General features: G+C 39.9%; 1 protein-coding gene across 1 annotated transcript; it reads left to right on the plus strand.

The window, feature by feature from the left end:
* Positions 1–12,336: 12,336 nt before the first annotated feature.
* LOC112678489 (myotubularin-related protein 12-like) lies at positions 12,337–16,976 on the plus strand. The gene has a single exon (XM_035710039.2). The coding sequence runs from the start codon at positions 12,390–12,392 to the stop codon at positions 14,616–14,618; it is 2,229 nt and encodes a 742-aa protein (XP_035565932.2). The 5' UTR covers positions 12,337–12,389; the 3' UTR covers positions 14,619–16,976.
* The last annotated feature ends 4,193 nt before the right edge of the window (positions 16,977–21,169 follow it).

The following is a 21,169-nucleotide window of genomic DNA, read 5'->3' on the forward strand; positions in this document are numbered from 1 at the left end:
AAATTTACATATATTGCAACCAAAAGCAGGATTGGAGTAATAGCTTAAATATGCGGCCTCAGTGAGTTCCGGAGTACTTCACCCCAGGCTTACACTGAACCTCCCACACGGTTGGCCTCTCCCTCGGAGGCCAGGCCTGCTCCCCAGCACCAGGAGTAAGGCGACCAGACTCCCATGAGCCTGTCTGCAGCCAGGCAGATCCAAAGTTCATTTTCATCCCATATATTCACTCCTTTTCCCATAGAAGGTGTGAGGAAGGGGAGGAGAATTAGAAGTGTTTCATACGTGACGTTCCCTGTTGAATGGAGTAGAGTAAAAGCTCATTTCCATTTTATAAACATAAGAGTCAGAGATTGTGTTCTTCCATTAGCCATCAACCTATCCAAAACGAATTCTTGTAATAGTGCGCGCTTTGTGACATTTTACTATTTACAAATATCTTTCTCAAAAAAAAAAAAAAAAAAAAAAAACAAATATCTTTCTCATAACTATCTCATTTGGCTCTTCCAGGGTTCTTCTGGGAACCTGGGGACTCGAAACAGGAATTCCAGGAGTTAACTGTGAGCACCGCAGTTCTAAGATCTACACATAGATTCCCATGACACTACTGTTCTACGATCTGGGATTGTCATGAATGTCGCATTTGTCATAACATTTCAGGCCCATTTAGCTTCAGTTTAGGACCATATGGCCTAAAAATAAAAGAGGCATTAAAAAAGCAGAGTGTGAAACATAAGTGGGGTTACATAGGCACAAGTAACCAAACGAATCATCATCCTTGACATCCTTCCTTTCCATTAGTATTGATAGTCCCCCTGGCCAGATCCTGGGACTCTTTTCTCATTCTTCCCAACCCCTCTTATCTGGTGACCAAGTTCTGATACATCTACTTCCCTTCCCTTATTCACTTAGGACCTCTCCCCCCACACCTACCACCGCAGGGTTAGTTTCAGCCTTCATCACCTGCTCAGCCCCAGAACCCCGCCTTATCTTGTCCATCTTCTACTCTATGGAAACAGTGACCTTTCACAGACATAAATCTGTTTATGACTTCTCACTCCCAGTGGAAGATGCTGTTAATGGGGTAAACCATTGGCCCGGTCAACTCTTTTCCTTAACACTCTCAGCATAGGGGTGCCTGCGTCTGACTCTTCATTTCAGCTCAGGTCATGATCTCAGGGTTGTGAGATGGAGCCAGGCATCGGGCTCTGCTCAGCAGGAATCTGCTTCTCTGTCTCATTCCCTCTCTCTTTTCTCCCCCTCCCCTTCCTTGCACTGCCCCCCACTCCGCCGCTAAAGAAATAAGTAAATCTTGAAAACAAAAAGACACTCCCAGTTTAAGAGGCAGTTGAGTTCCCTTGAATCCCTTGCACCTAGTAAGAGCCACAGTGTATAATCATGCCTCCAGCTCTGAGGAATTCTATTGAATGGCTTCCAGGAAAGTCTTATTATTTTAGTAAAAGCAACTATATTTACACAGTAAATTCTCCCAATATTGGCCAGCACTAGCTCTGAGAGAGAGAGCCAAGAATATTATTCTCTTGCTCTGAAATGCTCTCACAGAAATAGTATGATTGCACTCCTTCCTGGCACTGTGACCCCTTTGCAAGTGCCCTTTCCTTCCTCTATGATCTCGCACTGATCGCAGTTATTGCCTTTCTGACATAACCCTGCTCTCTGTGGTTGATTTTTTTGGCCCAGCAAGTGTACTGTTTATCTATATTGCTGTTAAGAACAGCAGTTATGCTCATGGATTCTTAATTTTTTTTCCCTCAGCTTTATCAAGATATAGTTGACATATAACCTTGTGTAGGTTAAAGGTGTACAATGAAATGATGTGATTTATGTATATATCGTAAAATGGCTCCTGGCAACCACCAATCTGCTCTGTTTCTAGGAGTTTGATATATATTTTTTAGATTCCATGTATGTGTGAAGTCATTGGTATTTGTCATTCTTTGATTTATTTCACTTAACACAATGCCCCCAAGTTTCATCCATATTGTCGAGAATGGCAGGATTTACTTCTTTCTAGCTAAATAATATTCCATTGTGTGTCTCCATATATTTTTTATCCATTTGTTTATTAGTGGACATTTAGGTTGTTTCCATTTCTTGGCTATTGCAAATCATGCTGCAGTGAACATGGGAATGCAGATATCTCTTCAAGATAGAGATTTCTTTTTTTTTTTTAGATTTTGTTTATTTATTCACGAGAGACACACAAAGAGAAGCAAAGACACAGACAGAGAGAGAAGCAGGCTCCTCGCAGGGAGCCCAATGGGGACTCGATCTCAGGGCCCGGGGATCACGCCCTGAGCCAAAGGCAGATGCTCAACTGCTGAGCCCCCCAGATGCCCCCAAGATAGTGATTTCATTTTCATTTCTACCCAAAGGTAGAATTGCTGGATCATATGGTGGATCTATTTTTAGTTTTTTGAGAAACCTCCATACTGTTTTCACAGTGGCTGCACCAATTTCCATTCCCACCAAGAGTTTACGCGGGTTCCTTTTCACCACTTTCTTGTCAGCACTTGTTATCTCTTATCTTTTTTATTTTAGCCATTCTGACAGGCATGAGGTAGAATTTCATTGTGGTTTTGTTTCTCATTTCTCTGATTAGTGATGCTGAGAATCTTGTGTCCTGTTGGCCATTTATATATCTTCTTTGTAAAAATGTCTAATTCAGGTTTTTTGCCACTTAAAAAAATCTCCCTCCCCCTTTTTTTTTTTGCTGTTGATTTGTATGAGTTCCTTATATATTTCAGATATTGAGGTCACTGTTTAAGCTCCCTGGCTATGTGGGGCCAGAGGTTATACTTCACAGTTGGGCGGTACTGCTGGCCTGGCTCCCTAAGCACAGCTATAGGATGAGCCCTACAGGTGCTCAGATTCTTTGGTCAGGCTTCTGGGTCAAGTAGGACTAGAGACTATAGTCAGCAGTTGGGTAGGGCTGCAAATTTGCTTCCCTGACAGCAATGGGCTCATTGCTTGCATGGCTTGTTGATTGAAAACTTGAATTAGACAGAACTGCCCACCAAGCTCCCTGGTCAGATGTGGACGCTGCCTCGGCTCTGGACAGAGCTGCTGGCCAGGAACTCTGCTCAGGTGCTGCTGCGAGGAAGAATGTGGTCCTTTAAGATCTGGGTGCTGTTGGTGTAAACCTTGCCCCCACTTCTCTCTATCTAATCCCCAGTGATCAAGACTTGAAGACTCCCCCAGTGATCTTCAATGAGTTGAGACCTGAAAAGGCCTCCCAGGAAGTGTTTCACAACTCTGGGGGAGCTGTATGTCCACTTTGGGCTTTTATCTGCTGGGGAAAATGTAGGCCAAGAGGGCACAGTATGGCACAGAGCCAGTCTGGAGGAAGGAAGATTTGGTCAGTGCATAGCTACGGCTCCATACCCTTCTAATGTGGTCCTGGGTCTCTGTGATCCAAGGGAGGTTGCTTCAGCCTCCCCCTGGGTTCTGGATTTCCTCAATGGAAATGTCTTAGAAATTGAATATCTTGAATATAGTTGTTTGTTGGTCTTCTTGTGAGAGAGACTGAAGTCTGTCATGATATATGCCACCAACTTCTTTTCCTCCATTCCTAATGTCATATATATTTTTAAAGATTTTGTTTATTTATTCATGAGAGACAGAGAGAGAGAGAGGCAGAGACACAGGCAGAGGGAGAAGCAGGGTCCATGCAGAAAGCCTGACGTGGAACTCGATCCCGGGTCTCCAGGATCACGCCCTGGGCTGAAGGCGGCGCTAAACCGCTGAGCCACCCGGGCTGCCCTCTAATGTCATATTTGAAAAGTAAAGAGACACAGGACTAGTCCTGCTGCTGGGAAATGGAATCATATTTACAGTTAGCCCAAATTTAGTTACTTAAGTTGAACTTATGACCTACTCAAAATTACCTTCAGAAATACATACCTTCGGAAATTCATTTATATGACCTTTCTTGGGAACGTATAAATTTAAACCCAGGCTTGGTATCACTACAAAACTTCTCGGTCTTCTTCTTTACATTCTTCCCCACCCACCATTTGCATCTCCAGATCTAGAAATAGATCCAGTAGAGTCCTCATTTAGCTTCTTTTCATATTCAATCATTTGAAATCAATCTACCCCTGAAAATATTCTTTTTCAACAGTTCTTGAGAAACAACGGTTTTGGATGCCATTACAATTTTGTCATGGAACCACTGCTCAAATAGTAAAAAGAAGTGTGGTATAGCTATGCAATATTCTTTTCCTTTAATTTTTTTTTCTAAATTTCTACAGGAAATTCTAAATCTGAGTTCCTCATAGAGGGATAATATTCCTTATGTTCAGTCATTTGGCCTCATTTGCCTGACCATATAGCAAGGCCACTGGCTGCAACTACAGAGTTCCTAAGTATCTAAACCATTACGAGAGGACAGAAGCTTTATTCCACTTTCAGTGTTGACAACCCTCAACTCTGCCCATTGTGTAGATCTGTGTTGCCTTCTTCCCTTAAGGTTAACCCTCTTTAGAGAGCTGCTGATTTCAATACAGCAACATGGCCCTCAACCCAAGAACTCCAGTCAGTGGACTGTGAACAAGACCAGCGAACCTGGCCTTCCTTCAGCTGGAATAAAAATCACAAGATTCAGACAGCAATGGGGCCAGGGAGTCCTTGGATGCCTCTATCATTGTCCCTACCGGTAATAAATCAGTTTGCTCCTATATGTGCTGGACACCCCTGAACATCCCCCTTTGGCATGCTCTTGAGTGTACCACCTCCATTTTATGAGAGAATCTTCTGTGCTTATTTTTCCTTACCAGACAGTCTCTTTTGCATCACCCAAGACATGGTTTGTATCACTGACCTCAAATTATTTGATGCTTTTCTATGGAAAGGGAAGTTTTGACCTAGGCCAAGTAACAAGCTGGCAATTATTCTTCTAAATGGGCAGTTTTTGAGTATAAAACTTGAGAGTTATCCATTAAGTAACATATTTTATTTCTGCAGAAAGTACCAATCCTGCATATATCGTGGTTGTAGTTATTTCCAATATCATCTGAACAATTGGTTCCTAAGAACAGAATAAGACTATCTGTGCCACTGCTTTTTGTAATTTTTTAGAACATTTGTTTCTGCTCAAAAAGTCATTGAAATTCAAATTTCTTTCGGTGAATTATGTCCAACAAGATTTCTAAGAAAAGAATATGACTTTTCCCCAAATCCTAGTAGCCAGTCCTGCTTACCTGTGATATACTTGTTTATTGGCTGGGTGTCCCAGAGATGACTCCCTTCTAACAGTTTGAGGAATGTTGCTAGTTGCTCCAGACCACATAATTCCCGGATTGGGCTGGGCCTTTGATTTTCACAGCAGTTATCAGCCATGATTTCCTTATCATAAGGGTTCTTGTAGCCCAAAAGTCTCTTGAGAATCCTCTAAGGGGGTGATTCTCATGATGTCAGGAGTGTGGTGCTTTCACTTGCTCTTAATAGTGATCAGATCTAATATCATCTCATTAAACTATGACAGTATGTCAGAAAATTCAAATATTTCAGTGTCAAAATAGTAAATGCATATGGTTTCATTCTGTGGGAATGCCAATGTGCTTAGCTGGACCCAGAGATAGAGATTGAAAAGAAGTCAAGACCTAAAATGGCATACTAATCCCCATTAGCCTTTCTACATAGTCTTTACCATATCAGATATTGCTAAAACTATCAGTAAAACCAGTTTCTTTTCATCCTCACAGTCTACTATTAATCACCAGGGTCCATCTGTCCTACATACTAGAGCCAAATAGGACTATTAAGGGAGCTAGTAGGAATCAAATCTCCCACTTCAATTATTTTCATCAAAGAAGTGATCTCTTGAGCTTTCTGGAATTCTGCATTTCTTAATGTTTACTAGAAAAGAGGGCTAAGATGATTCCAAAAGTTTCCATGTGGCCTGACCAATTAAAATTGGGCAAAGGTTGAGGGCACCAAGTTCCATTCATGTATGAGATTATTCCAGATATATAATCAGGTTAAGATAATGACCACCAAATAACTTTCCAAAGTGCAACATTCCCCCTGTCTTTGTTCCCTTCATCTCTGGCATCTTCCTGACCTCCCAGTTTTACTTTCAGGCCTTTTGGTGTACTTTCTTTGTCTCCTGTGTTTATCAGGGGATTTGTCCTACCAATCTTCTTTCTTGGGAGTTCACTGCTTAATAATTTCCTTACCAAGCAGCAATCATTAGCTGCTCTGTCTTCTCAGCTTACATCTCTATAAGACAAACAAAATACATAACCACTATTTTATGAAGTTAACTGGATTGGGGTAGATGTTCTTAGAACACAGCCAAGAACGGGATTTGTATAAACAAGTTTTGCTGAGAGAGTGATCCTCAAAATGAACCTCTTAAGAGGCAGTGTAAGCAAAAGAGGGAAGTGGAGAGAGATAACCAGGGTGTGACCTCAGGTATAAAATAGCCTGGACTGGATTCCCCAGGGGTGGGGGTGCACTGGAGCATGAACTACACCACAGAGTTGTTTCCCTTTGAGATAAGGGGTTGGTCTAGTATACCTAGTATCAACTAGTCATTCATTGTCTGTAGCCTGTGGTGCAGGAGTTGGTAATCTCCTAGAGAGGTGACTACCATCATCCGAGGGCAATTTTCCAAGGAAAATTGGGTATGGGGCTGTTAATCCACACTTACAACAGCTTGGGGGATGTGTGTAACTGCTGGTATAGCAGGTGGGAAGAGGTTGCAATGCCATCAATATACATGCCCTATTCTATTTCTCAAACACATAATTGACTTGAGAACTCTCCTTTTTTTTAAAAAAAAAAGGATTCTATTTATTTATTCATGAGAGACACACAGAGAGAGGCAGAGACATAGGCAGAGGGAGAAGCAGGCTCCATGCAGGGAACCTGATGTGGGACTCAATCCCAGGACCCCAGGATCATAACCTGAGCCAAAGGCAGATGCTCAACCACTGAGCCACCCAGGTGCCCCATGACTTGAGAACTCTAAAAATGTATTAGAGAAGAAACAGAAAATAATTTAGAAATGATGTTGATGAAACCACACATGCACACATAATATGAAGGAAGTTGATGGTATATTTTGTGAAATGAAACAGACTACACTCGGGGTCCCCTCAGAACGGTGGATGCACACAGATTTAATAAGCACAAGCATATTGATAAGTATGGGAGCTCACCAGGTAGAGTAGAACTCTCAAAATTCTGGTGGCAGAAAAGTTATCAAACATACACAATTTGAGATTTTTAGCACCCATTCCTTTTGAAAAATCATTACCTGTGCCCAATCAGGTGATTTTCAAAAATCTTTTTTTGAGTATGGTTGTCTCACAATGTTACATTAGTTTCAAACATACAACATAGTGCTTCAACTTCTTTATACATTATGCTATGCTCACCACAAGAGGTGATTTTGGAAAAAAAAATCCGGAGCCAGCGTTTCTTTATTTCTATATAAAGATGAGAAAATTGATCTCCAATGTATACATTTGTTATCTATTTTTTAAAATATTTTATTTATTTATTCAGGAGAGACACATAGAGAGAGAGGCAGAGAAACAGGCCAAGGAAGAAGCAGGCTCCCTGCAAGGAGCCTGATGTGGGACTCGATTCCAGGACCTGGGGATCACACCCTGGGCCAAAGGCAGATACCCAACTGCTGACCACCCAGGCATCCCTACATTTGTTATCTATTACAAGCTCCCCATCACTATACCTCTAGCACTCTTGCACTAATTTGTCTCCACCCTGCTCTTCCTCTCTTGGACTCTAAGTTCCTTACAAGTAGAGCATGTGTCTTACCTATTTTTGTACTTAATTCCCAGTGGAAAGTCACTATACCTTTGCCACATAAATGAAGAAATAAATGGAGTACTGAGCTTCTGTGGGTCCACAATTCCATTGGAATAAGTCATTATTACCGTGGGGATGTGTGTAGGATTCTAAGGTACTTTTAGGTTTTCAGGGAATGATTGCTTCTCTTCCAGTAACTATCTATCAGAATTTATGGAGGCAGTTTCACTTTTCAAGTTTGTTTGGTTCACCCTGTTTTCACTTAGGATAAGCAGGCCAGGGATCCCTGGGTGGCGCAGCGGTTTGGTGCCTGTCTTTGGCTCAGGGCACGATCCTGGAGACCCGGGATCGAATCCCACGTCAGGCTCCCGGTGCATGGAGCCTGCTTCTCCCTCTGCTTGTGTCTCTGCCTCTCTCTCTCTCTGTGTGACTATCATAAATAAAAAAAAAAAAAAAAAAAAGGATAAGCAGGCCAAAGTTGAATTCTCATTATGGCTTGATTCTCAAACACAAAGGGTAAAGGGTACAGCTAGGAAATAAGTGGTCAATGAGATTTTCCAGTGTAAACAAATTCTTTGGAAAAATAATATCTAATTTCCTCTTTGAAGAAGTGAGAAGTGAAAGTAAATCTACATATGGGACTTTGACAGAATAGTTTTTAGAGTTATTGACACTGCATTATAGTTGGACAGAACCTGAAAAAAATCAGGAATTTAAATCTTTTAGTTTCAGAAATTAAGCAGCAATACTGAGTGTTTTCCTTATTAGCAAGAAATCAAGTTTTTTCCTGGGGTGCAGCAGAACTTTATTAAAATGCCAAGGGATTTCTTTTTGGAAATTTACCTGAATTAGGGCTTTTCACAGAAACAGCACCAATAGGAGATATAGATATGTGTGCATATATATCTCTTATTGGTTCTATTATTTATATCTATCTATCTATATCTGTATATGTATATACACATTTATGTGTGTGTGTATATATATATATATATATAGAGAGAGAGAGAGAGAGAGAGAGGGAGGGAGAGGGAGAGAGATTGATTTTAGGGAATGAACTTACAAGTAAAGGCTGGCAAGTCCAAAATCTATAGGATAAGCTGACAGGCTGAAGACCTAGGGAAGAGTTGATGTTGTAGCTCTTGTCCAAAGGCCATCTGGTAGTGGAATCCTTCTTTAGGGAAGGTCAGTGTTTTTCTATCAAGGCCTTCAACTCATTGGATGAGGTCCACCCTCAGATTATGAAGAGCAGTGTTTTAGCTCAAAGTCTACTGATTTAAATATGGATCTAATCTAGAAAATACCCTCACAGAAACTTCTAAAACAATATTTGACAATGGCCTAGACAAATTGACACATTAAATTAATCATCATATTGTCCCAGTCCTTTATAAACCTGTCAAGTGTTCTGCTCCTTTTCTTCTCTCATGTTTCATAGTAAATTTCTCCTATTCTGAGCCTTGTGCGTTTATCCACCAGGTCACCATTTAATTCCTATTCTTAAGTTTTTCTGGTTTAGTGTATTTCACACATCAATCACATCTTCCCCTGAATTAGTTGGAAAGTAAAATGCTCTGTGCTTTTGCTGGCTCTATCACTAAAGTATAACTATTTGGGGAGTTATATTTTTAAAAAGCTGAGGTTAATGTCATAGCAATGAAAAGCAACAATGAGCAAATAGTCATCAACTCATCTGACATTGCTAATGTATGATTTATAGGATAAAGCTCACAGCACAGGTTACCACACACCATTAATCAAGGGAACTAGTCAGAAAAAAATTTCATATAAAATTTCAATGTTTTTCCCATCCCAAGAGTTTATTTTGAGCAGATAGCTTTGGCTTAGAGATTTGGAGTTATTTTAAAGGATATAAAGAAAATAAATGACTTAGGAATATGAATGTTTCTATTTACAGTAAATATCCACCCAAACCAGACAAATAATGAACTGCGAACATGCTCAGAGAGTTCTCTTGCTTCACAACTTTGGTTATTCTTCCCCTTGACCTGAATGAACTTCCACCTGCCAAATTCCAACTCCCTCCGTCAAGGCATTAAAAAAAAAAAAAAAAAGAAGAAGGAAGAAGGAAAGGAAAGTAAGAAAAAAGAAAGAAAGAAAGAAAGACAAAGAAAGAAAAGAAAGGAGAAAGAAAGAAAGAAAGAAAGAAAGAAAGAAAGAAAGAAAGAAAGAAGAAAGAAAAAAAGAAGAAAGAAAGACAAAGAAAGAAAAGAAAGAAGAAAGAAAGAAGAAAGAAAGAAAGAAGAAAGAAAGAAAGAAAGAAAGAAAGAAAGAAAGAAAGAAAGAAAGAAAGAAAAAGTATGTATTACATTTTCTTTATCCCTTCATCTTTTATGGACACACAGATTGTTTTCAATTCTTGGCTACCTGAATAATACTGTAGGAATGCAGATATCTCTTCCAGACACTGATTCTGTTGGATGAGATCACTAGCAAGGAAGTGGTGTCACTACCAAATCTACATGCTGATGATCACTGTGAGCCTCATCCATGTCTCTACTTCTAGACCCCAGGATGTCTATCCCTGCCAATTCCTCCAGTGCTCCCCATGAGGCAAGACGGAAGTGGATCTGCCAGTGGGCCCTCCAGGACCCAGGGGAAGTTGGCTACCTGCCTTGGGCTCTCTTCTACACGTTGAAGAAGAGGGACACCTCTGGGTGTGGCACTGTGCTTGCCTTGTGAAGAGGCAGTGGGTGAAACATGCTCCATTTGACCCTTTTGACATGGCTTTTTTAGGTTCTTATTCCTCAAGAGGAGGCTCAGAGTCACCTCCAGGTTCTGAGATTTTCACAAAAGTATACTTGTCTGTGGATAGTTGCTATTTGCTTGTGTGTGTGTGTGTGTGTGTGTGTGTGTGTGTGTGTGTGTGTGTAGGGGAATAGTGCCAACAACCTCCCATTCTGCCGTCTTTGCTGATATCACTCAGAATCTCATTACTGTTTTCTAAGAACATTACCTAGGCCGAATCCTGTAAGATGTATTATATTAAGTCTATCCCTGGAAGAGAATCCATGTTTCATTAGGCTAAAATTTTACATGGACCATGCGAGTCAATTAAGGAGCAGTTAACAATCTAGAATAGGGACAACTTAAGATTTTGGTCACTGTTTCCTCTTAAATTACTATTTTAGTCACTATTCACTCTGGAAAAATGACCATAGTTTTTGATATTTTTGGCTATGATCAAAATCGAGGAACTATCTCGTATTTTTATTAAATGTTATTTTTGGTTTTAGGGTTATCTCCAAACCTCTGCTTATGGTATCCTGTGTTAATTAGGAGTGATAAACCTGGATGAGATATGATAATACGTTTGGGGAATTTGCTTCATGTTAAGAGCTATGTGTGCGTGTACATGTGTGACATCCGTACTGTTTAGTTAGGTTCCTTTTGTGGCCACTGAAGAGCTTCTGAAAGATTCATGGTTAAAGCATAGCTAATTTGGAGTGTTTTAAGTTCAATTTTAGAAATTTCTTATTTGAATAATTCAATCATTATAAGAGGTTAAAACTGTATTGTAGCATGATTTAGAGAATTTAGAAAATTGGATAGTTCTCCACAGTAAATAAAACTTCCTTTGGTGATTATGCTATTTGGCCTTTATTATGTGGGTATGATTATTAATTATCAGTATTTTCAGGTCAAGTGGTTTGTCAGCATTTGGTAGTTTTGAATTACTATAAATATTAAATAATTATTGAGAATCCAAGAGATCAGAATTGAGAAAAGACAGGAAGTACTACATTTATAATTACATAAACTGGATGAACCAATTTCTCATGATCAATTTTTAACTATTTTGAGATGCACAAATATGAAAATTAGTGTATAATCATTGAAAGATATCCGGGATCCCTGGGTGGCGCAGTGGTTTGGCGCCTGCCTTTGGCCCAGGGCGCGATCCTGGAGACCCGGGATCGAATCCCCCATCGGGCTCCCGGTGCATGGAGCCGGCTTCTCCCTCTGCCTGTGTCTCTGCCTCTCTCTCTCTCTCTCTGTGACTATCATAAATAAATAAAAATTAAAAAAAAAAAATTTAAAAAAAAAAAAAAAAAAAAAAGATATCCAAGTAGGTAAGAGAATCTATGGGACTCTGAATGTAAAACAAAGAATGTTCATAGTGAGGGGCATTTAAGTAATCTCACATGTGTGTGGACTGGCCAATGTTAGAATAATATTGTGAATAAGAACACTGAAAAAATGCTTCTGTTATGTGACTGAATTCATAAAGTAATGAGTGATTCTCATAAAAGTAGCATTGGAAATTGTGAATGACCGTAGAAAATAAAGAAAATATTTTGAGTGCTATAAATAGATATGGCAATTAAAGCGAGTAATTTTGTACAGTTTAATTTGTGTTTGTGGCTTCCAGATTAGATATTTGGAATAGAAGTGTGCAAAGAATAGTGTTCTTATTAACATTAAATTTCCAGTTAATAATGATGACGTGGGGGGGCGAGCGGTGTCGGCGGCGGAGCCGGATGCCTGGGGATGCGCGGAGCCTGGGCCGCCAGAGCTGGTGGCCGCCGCCTCTGCTCCCGCGCGGCGCTGCTTCCTAGGGCGGCCGTATGCTGGGGAAAGGGGTCGTGGGCGGGGGCGGCGGCACCAAGGCGCCCAAGCCCTCGTTCGTGTCGTACGTGCGCCCGGAGGAAATTCATGCAAACGAGAAGGAAGTAACTCTTCACTTGTTGCCAGGTGAACAGCTGCTTTGTGAAGCCAGTACAGTGCTGAAGTATGTCCAGGAGGATTCCTGTCAGCGTGGGATCTATGGGAAACTTGTGTGCACCGACTTCAAGATCGCCTTCTTGGGCGATGATGAATCTGCGTTGGATAATGATGAGGCCCAATTTAAGAATAAGGTTATAGGAGAAAATGACATCACACTCCACTGCGTTGATCAGATTTATGGAGTGTTTGATGAGAAAAAGAAACCTCTTTTTGGACAATTGAAGACATACCCTGAAAAACTCATCATCCACTGCAAAGACCTTCGAGTGTTCCACTTTGGTCTGAGGTACACAAGAGAAGAGGAAGTCAAAAGGATTGTCAGTGGCATAATTCATCATACCCAAGCTCCTAAACTGCTTAAAAGATTATTTCTGTTTTCCTATGCAGCTGCTGCACAAAACAATACAGCCACTGATCCCAAGAACCATACTGTAATGTTTGACACCCTTAAGGACTGGTGTTGGGAATTGGAGCGGACCAAAGGCAACGTCAAGTACAAAGCAGTGAGTGTCAATGAAGGCTATAAAGTCTGTGTAAGATTGCCAGCATACTTTGTTGTCCCTATTTCTCTTCCTGAAGAGGACGTGCTACGCTTTCAGGGTCACGGCATACCAATATGGTGCTGGTCCTGCCACAATGGATGTGCCCTTTTGAAAATGTCAGCACTGCCCAAAGAACAGGATGATGGCAGTTTACAAATCCAAAAGAGCTTCTTGGATGGAATTTACAAGACCATCCACAGGCCACCCTATGAAATTGTTAAAACTGAAGACCTGTCAACCAACTTCCTGTCCTTGCAGGACATCCAGACTGCATACTCTAAATTTAAACAGCTGTTTCTGATAGATAATAGTACGGAATTTTGGGACACAGATATAAAATGGTTTTCTCTGTTGGAAAATAGCAGTTGGCTTGATATAATCAGACGTTGCCTGAAAAAAGCAATAGAGATTGCAGAATGTCTAGAAGCACAAAACATGAACGTTCTTCTTTTAGAGGAGAATGCTTCAGACCTCTGCTGCCTCATTTCCTCTCTGGTACAAGTGATGATGGACCCCCACTGCAGAACCAGGGTTGGTTTCCAGAGCCTCGTCCAGAAGGAGTGGATCATGGGCGGCCACTGTTTCCTGGATCGCTGCAACCACCTCCGTCAAAGTGACAAAGAGGAGGTTCCCGTGTTCCTGCTGTTCTTAGATTGTGTGTGGCAGCTGGTGCACCAGCATCCCCCAGCATTTGATTTCACGGAGACTTACTTGACTGTTTTGTCAGATAGTCTATACTTACCTATTTTTAGCACCTTCTTCTTCAATTCGCCTCATCAAAAAGATATTAACATGGGTAGGGAACACCAGGATACACAGAGCAAGCCTTTGAATCTGCTCACCGTGTGGGATTGGTCTGTACAGTTTGAACCCAAAGCCCAGATGTTGCTCAAAAACCCTCTTTATGTGGAAAAGCCAAAACTGGACAAAGGCCAACGGAAAGGAATGCGTTTCAAACATCAACGACAATTGTCTCTGCCACTCACTCAATCTAAATCATCTCCCAAAAGAGGATTTTTCAGGGAAGAAACAGATCATTTAATTAAAAACCTTCTGGGCAAGAGAATTAGCAAATTAATTAATTCTTCTGATGAGCTGCAAGACAATTTTCAAGAGTTCTATGACAGCTGGCACAGCAAGCCCACTGACTACCACGGACTGCTGCCGCCTCACCTCGAGGGGCCAGAAATCAAAGTCTGGGCCCAGCGCTACCTGCGCTGGATTCCGGAAGCCCAAATCCTGGGTGGTGGTAGAGTGGCCACCATGAGCAAACTCTTGGAAATGATGGAGGAGGTAGAGCGCTTACAAGAGAAGATCGAGGAGAGACACCACAGCCAGGGGGCCCTCCCTGCAGAGGGCCCCTCGTTGCTGAGGAGCTCGGCCCGCTTGTCCTCTTTGTTTCCTTTCGCTCTGCTGCAGCGACACTCCTCAAAACCGGTCCTTCCCACCAGTGGCTGGAAAGCTCTGGGTGATGAAGATGATCTGGCCAAACGAGAAGATGAGTTTGTGGATCTAGGAGACGTGTGATTGTCCACTTAGTGGTCATGAAGGAGGGACGTTGAGGGTTGGGACAGGCATCGAACCCCTTTGCTCTCTGGATGAGTGGGTCACACTGCAGCTTACCACTGCAGCAGGCAGGGAGGCATTTGTCCAGGGCTCTGGAGCAGGAAACCCGGAGCTTCAGGAAAAGAGCTGGTTCTCATGTTTTTATGCTCCTGAAAGACTATGCAATTAAAACCGGATCTCTAGTATTATTAATTGAAAGGAATTATTACTTGACCCATAATCGAACTGTGGCCATCGTCTGATGCATATTATACAGAACCGGCGGTGGCTGGTTTACTACTAGAAAGGGCTTTGGTCTCACATTCTTGGACTCAATATTTTCTTCAGATCTTTTCTGTGCCAAGATAATTTATCCAGTCATTGGGAACAGTGTGTATCTTGCTACCCATCTTACTTCGGAGCAAATTCAGCTTTATCTGATGTGTGTATGGCAAATTGAAAGACTCAAGTAGAGATATTCAGATGTATGGCATTCATTTAAACCCTAGCATTTTTCCTTTCTCTATCCTCTTGCCGGAGAAAAGCTGGGGAAATTCCACTCATGTTACCCATCCTGACATTTCCAGCCGTCCCTCCCCCTGAATAGACTGTGTCACTTTGTGTGGGGCTGGTGAGCTAGCCAACCAGCCACGCTGCCCTTTCTGTGTGCCGACAGCTCCAGGTCTCCCTCTGCCCACTCCGGACCCCTCGCTGCTGTCCCCCCATGCTCCCTGCCATGGTGTGCGGAGTCCCAGGATCTTGCTGCTAAATCTGTTGGTGAAACTGGGGGAATCCCTTTGCCCGAAGGAGCTTCCATTCTTCTGGAACTTCTTCAATGTTTGAAAGTGCTTTGCCTTTTTCTAGCAGTGTGCCGAGGCTTGGGGACATTTGTGACGGCAGCCCTCTGCATCAACCCTCACGCGGTCTCCCCGAATCTCTAACCGCACATACGTGAGCAGGATCACTTCAGAACGTGGCTTTCAGAGGGAAGCCATTAAGCAGAAATATCAGAAGTGATGGTTCTCCTTAGTACCTCAATGATTTAAAAGCCATAGAAGAAACTTGACTATGCCTGGTCACCTTGGATCTGCTGTCTAAATGGTATATATATATTTTTAAATGCAGGAAAGTACACTTTTAAGGACGAGTTGTTTTTCTCTCTCAGTGGAACCCTTGTTAAATCCCACAAAAGGAAAGGGGGAAGCTAATGTTGGAATGTCTCAAATTGAATGTTTGCCTTTTATATACATTTGCTCTCCAGTATAGATCCCAATTTGAATGTTACATGTTTAGAAAAAGTTCAGTTGCTTGAGGGCAATAAGAAATTTTCAAACTATTGACAAAGAAATTTCTCAGTTTGCACTGAATCGTCTTTTTGTATGTAGAAGAAATTGCTTTACTCTTCTCCCCATTTGTGTTGACACCTGAGCCAGGTTGGTCTATTAAAATGACAGAGGTTGAGGAGAGGGCAGGACTCGGGCATTGGGGGCCAAACACATGTCCGGTCTTGTTGCCTTAAGCGTCTCACTAGTGAGTTCAGTGTTAGGCTTGCAGTAGGGATTTTTAAAATACATTAGTTCATTAGCTACCTTAACATGCGCTCTGTGGGCCTTCCTAAACTAGCACTAGCCTCCACTTCTCTGCCCCACTGCCTCCCTGATACACTATGGAGCTAACTATTTTTGTTACCATATTATAACGTGAATATTTATACAGTAGCCTCTTCAATCTTAGAACCTTAGCAGTTTTCATTCCAAAAATGCCCGGTGTGATGCTTTACACTCCACAAAGTATGGTTCAAAGGCACAAGGTCATGGCCCTTGTCATAGCAGTTGAATGTGCATTGAAATATTTTTCTATGATTTTTTTTTAATTACAATAGAAAAATAAGCTGTTGTAACATGTGAGGTCATGACAATTTATGTATTTATATTTGAAATCAGATTTCTATAAACTTGTATTTGTGTACAGAATTCTCAGTGGGTTTATATATTGTGACATTTATATTCAAGATTGAGATATGGATTATGCTTAACAGTAAAAGCTGAAATGAGACCTTTACTTTGTTTAAAATGCTGCACTGTGCAAGTTTGGAAATGTACATTAATTTACTGTATATAATATCTTGAGTTTGTTTATACCTCCAAGTTTTTACACTGAAGATGAATTAGCTTTAAAAACATTCAAAACCTTTTTTTTTTTTTTAAAGGGAATAAGCTGTTGGGCTTTATCTGTATAAATGTGCTTTTTATTTTCCAATGTACAATGAAAGTTTATACTTATATTTCACTGCATCATATCTGATTGCAGAAATTAAAGCACAATTTACAAGCAAAAAAAAAATAATAATGATGACGTGGTAAGTAACTCATCTGAAAGCTTTATTTTTTATGGGATAACTTGTTCATAATTTAGGTTTTGAATAATGAATCCTGAATATATGAATAGCTTACCCATGAAGAATGTTTTAATACAGTTATGTAGAAATGCTAGATGTGAGCGGTTCTTATTGTACCATCACTAATCCTAAATGCCTGGAAGTTGAGAAAGTCACAATTTTTATACCAATTTGTGATAAAGCATAGACAGCAGGAAAATGTATTGCTGTGGGAGTAAGCATGAAGAAGAATTTAATATTAAAAGGTTTATGGCTATGTTTGTTCTAATTAGAAATATCTGTAATATAAATAGAATTGAGATAAAAGTATTTTATTTTAAAAATTCTAATAGGGATCCCTGGGTGGCGCAGTGGTTTAGCGCCTGCCTTTGGCCCAGGGCGCAATCCTGGAGACCCGGGATCGAATCCCACGTCGGGCTCCTGGTGCATGGAGCCTGCTTCTCCCTCTGCCTGTGTCTCTGCCTCTCTCTCTCTCTCTGTGACTATCATAAATAAGTAAAAATTTAAAAAAAAAAAAAGAAAACCAAGAAAAAAAAATTCTAATAGACTAACTGGGTTATCAATATTGACAAGGGTTGAAGATAAAGCTGTCAAAATCTATGGGAAATGTAGACTTTTTCAAATTATTTTTATTTTTTAATTAATTAATTAATTAATTTATTTATTCATGAGAGACACACAGAGAGAGAGAGAGAGAGAGGCAGAGATACAGGCAGAGGGAGAAACAAGCTCCATACAGGGAGATATGGGAGATGTGGGACTTTCCCGGACCCCAGGATCACGCCTTGGGCCAAAGGCAGGTGCCCAACCGCTTAGCCACCCAGGGACTCTCTCAAATAATTTTTAAATAATTAAAGGCTATTTAAGCTAATTAAGAGGCTATATTAACTAAAGTTAATATAAAGCTTAAGTTTTTTGATAGATCATTTTATTGTTAATAACATGAATGTAGATATAAAAAGCATTAACATCGAAGTAGACTGGTAGATTGGGCATATAAGACTGTATATATTTGATACTATTACTAAGAATGCAAAGCCTACACTGGAACTTCAAGCTACAAAAGCTAATAAAATACGTGGCATCAAAGTCAATGATGTTAAATATTTGTTTAGGGTACGCAAAGTTGTATAGAGATAATGTTATGCACTCTAAATTTAATAGTGGAGATATTATTCGAGACTGGTAGATGAAAATTCACCTTATACCTACTATGAAACTAGTGAGAAGTTCATTTAAATGGTGTGAGGAGGTGCATTAGATATGATGGCATGAGTGAGTCATAGTCTAATGAGTCAGTATTATTTGCTTGTTGTTACATTATTTTATTAATTTAAGCCTTTTGAAGAATAAGCTCTTATAAGAACAAATGGCAGAGCAAGCATAATTTGTAGATTATATTTTTAGAATACTCAAATTAGTGATAAAAAGACAATTCCTGGGTTAGAAGGCAGGAAGGCAATAGCTAATAGGAAAAATTTTTGTTGGAAATAAGCATGTAGATTCTAATCAAGTCTATATTCAGTGGTTTTTCTGCATATGCACTTAATTATCAGTCATAATACAATAATAACTAATACTAAAGCTAATAATTCAAGAGGAATAATGTTACTATTTGTAAGTTTATTCTTTTGTATTATCCTGAAAATAACTAACTGGAAGTTGATTGTTGTAATTAGGGTTTTCCAGAGACATTGAACCAATAAGATTTTACATATATATGAATATATGTATATATTACATATACATAAAATATCTATATCATATACACTATACAATACTATATATATATAGTACTATACAACACTATATATATAATACATATATATGTAAAATCTTATTGGTTTATATATATATAAAAATATATATCATATATACTATACAATACTATGAGATATATATCCATATATGTCTATATAAGATATATATCTAGATAGAGATTTACTATAAGGAATTAGGTCACATGGTTGCAAAGGCTGGTAAGTCCCTGAGCAGGCTAGAGCCAAGAGCCCTGATGAATCAGCCTCAGTCTGAGTCTGAAGGCTTAAGAAACAGGAGAACCGAAGAGGTAGTTGTGGTATGAAGGCTGGCAACCTTGAGACCCAGGAAGAGTCCGCATTTCAGTTTGAATTTGAAGGTAGGAAAAAAAGCCAGTCCTAGTCTCAAGTCCAGTGGGAGGAATTCCCTCCTACAGAAGGGAGGATCAGGCCTTCAGCTGATTAAATGAGGCCCCCGCCTATGAGGAGGGCAACCTACTCAGTCTACCAATTTAAGTGTTAACCTCATTTAAAACCACCTCACAGGGATCCCTGGGTGGCGCAGCGGTTTGGCGCCTGCCTTTGGCCCAGGGCGCGATCCTGGAGACCCGGGATCGAATCCCACGTCAGGCTCCCGGTGCATGGAGCCTGCTTCTCCCTCTGCCTGTGTCTCTGCCTCTCTCTCTCTCTCTCTCTCTCTCTCTCTGTGACTATCCTAAATAAATAAAATATTAAAAAAAAAAAAAAAAAAACCACCTCACAAAAACACCCAGAATAATCTTTGACCAAATATCTAAGCACTCTGTGGTCTAGTCAAACTGACACATAAAATTAGTGATGATAGCATCATAGCTCTCCTAAACTAGAAGGATATAATTTTAGCAATAAAGCGATGTGAATGAAATCTTAAAAATGTCAATATTAAGTGGCAGTTTCCTGTCTAAAATGGTATATATACATATATATTCATATATACAGATGTTATATATCTGTTAATTATATTCATTTAACTATAACTTCATTAGTCCTACATTGTTTAAAAATACATTAGAAATGTTGCTCCTATTATATATAAACCACAAAATCCCATCTTTCAAAAAATGTTGTCATACCTACCATTGGAAATGATGAAATGGTGTTTTGAGTATTATTTGTAGCAACATTAAACAAAAACTCTAGGAGAACATTTTTAAGATTTTACTTATTTATTCATGAGAGACACACACAGAGAGGCAGAGACATGGGCAGAGGGAGAAGCAGGCTCCATGCAGGGAGCCCTATGTGGGGCTCCGTCCCGGACCCTGGGATCATACCCCGAGCTGAAGGTAGACGCTTAACTGCTGAGCCACCCAGGCATCCCAATGGCAAGAATTAATTAATGTCTTTTCATTATTCATAAATTGTAAATATATTGGTTGATATTCTTAGTATTAGTAAACTTGACCTATTAATTAAACTTTATCATATGATTCTGGTGGCTGGCCCAGAATTTACCACCGTAGTTTCCCATGGGAATGTGGTTGAGCAAGGTGTAATAAACCACTTCAAAGAGGGTATGAGGCCAGGACCATCTGACCTTCTGTAAACCCAAGGGTATTTTTAAAGGTTGATGGGGGGATCCCTGGGTGGCGCAGCGGTTTGGCGCCTGCCTTTGGCCCAGGGCGCGATCCTGGAGACCCGGGATCGAATCCCACATCGGGCTCCGGTGCATGGAGCCTGCTTCTCCCTCTGCCTGTGTCTCTGCCTCTCTCTCTCTCTGTGACTATCATGAATAAATAAATAAAATCTTTAAAAAAAAAAAAAAAAAAAAAAAGGTTGATGGGTATTGAAAGCTGTAATACTAATAAAAGAACCAAGACCAAGTTTCTATGTTTATGGGTATAAAATAACATTTTCAGCACTTAGATTCAGATTAAACTATATGACTCATTTTTTTTAATTATGGAAAATCCTTCTTATGAGGGCTGTCAGGAGTTTAAGTGCTATGGCAACACCTACAGAATGAAAAACAGTCTATATACATTTTAAAATGCTTCTGAAAAAAAGATCCAAACTACTGAAATAGAAAAAAAAATTAATGATGAAATTTAAATATTTGTCATAGAAAATAAATATTATATTACTTTTTTCTCGTTCTTCTTCCCCAGTATTATATTACTTATATAACTCCCTAAGATAATCAAGTGTTAGCAAGTAATTATCATATTTGGGTTGTAAATTTTAATATTGAAGTATAAGTTTTATTATGCCTTTTGTTTTTAATTTGTGAAATTTACAAACATAAATTTATATTTAAGGTATATTAGTATTTTAATTTGTAGTTATCTACATGCTTATTATACATATATGAGCATGTGTATATTTATGAGGGTATATGT

Source organism: Canis lupus, chromosome 33 (genome assembly GCF_003254725.2).
Source record: "Canis lupus dingo isolate Sandy chromosome 33, ASM325472v2, whole genome shotgun sequence".
Taxonomy (NCBI): Eukaryota; Metazoa; Chordata; class Mammalia; order Carnivora; family Canidae; genus Canis; species Canis lupus.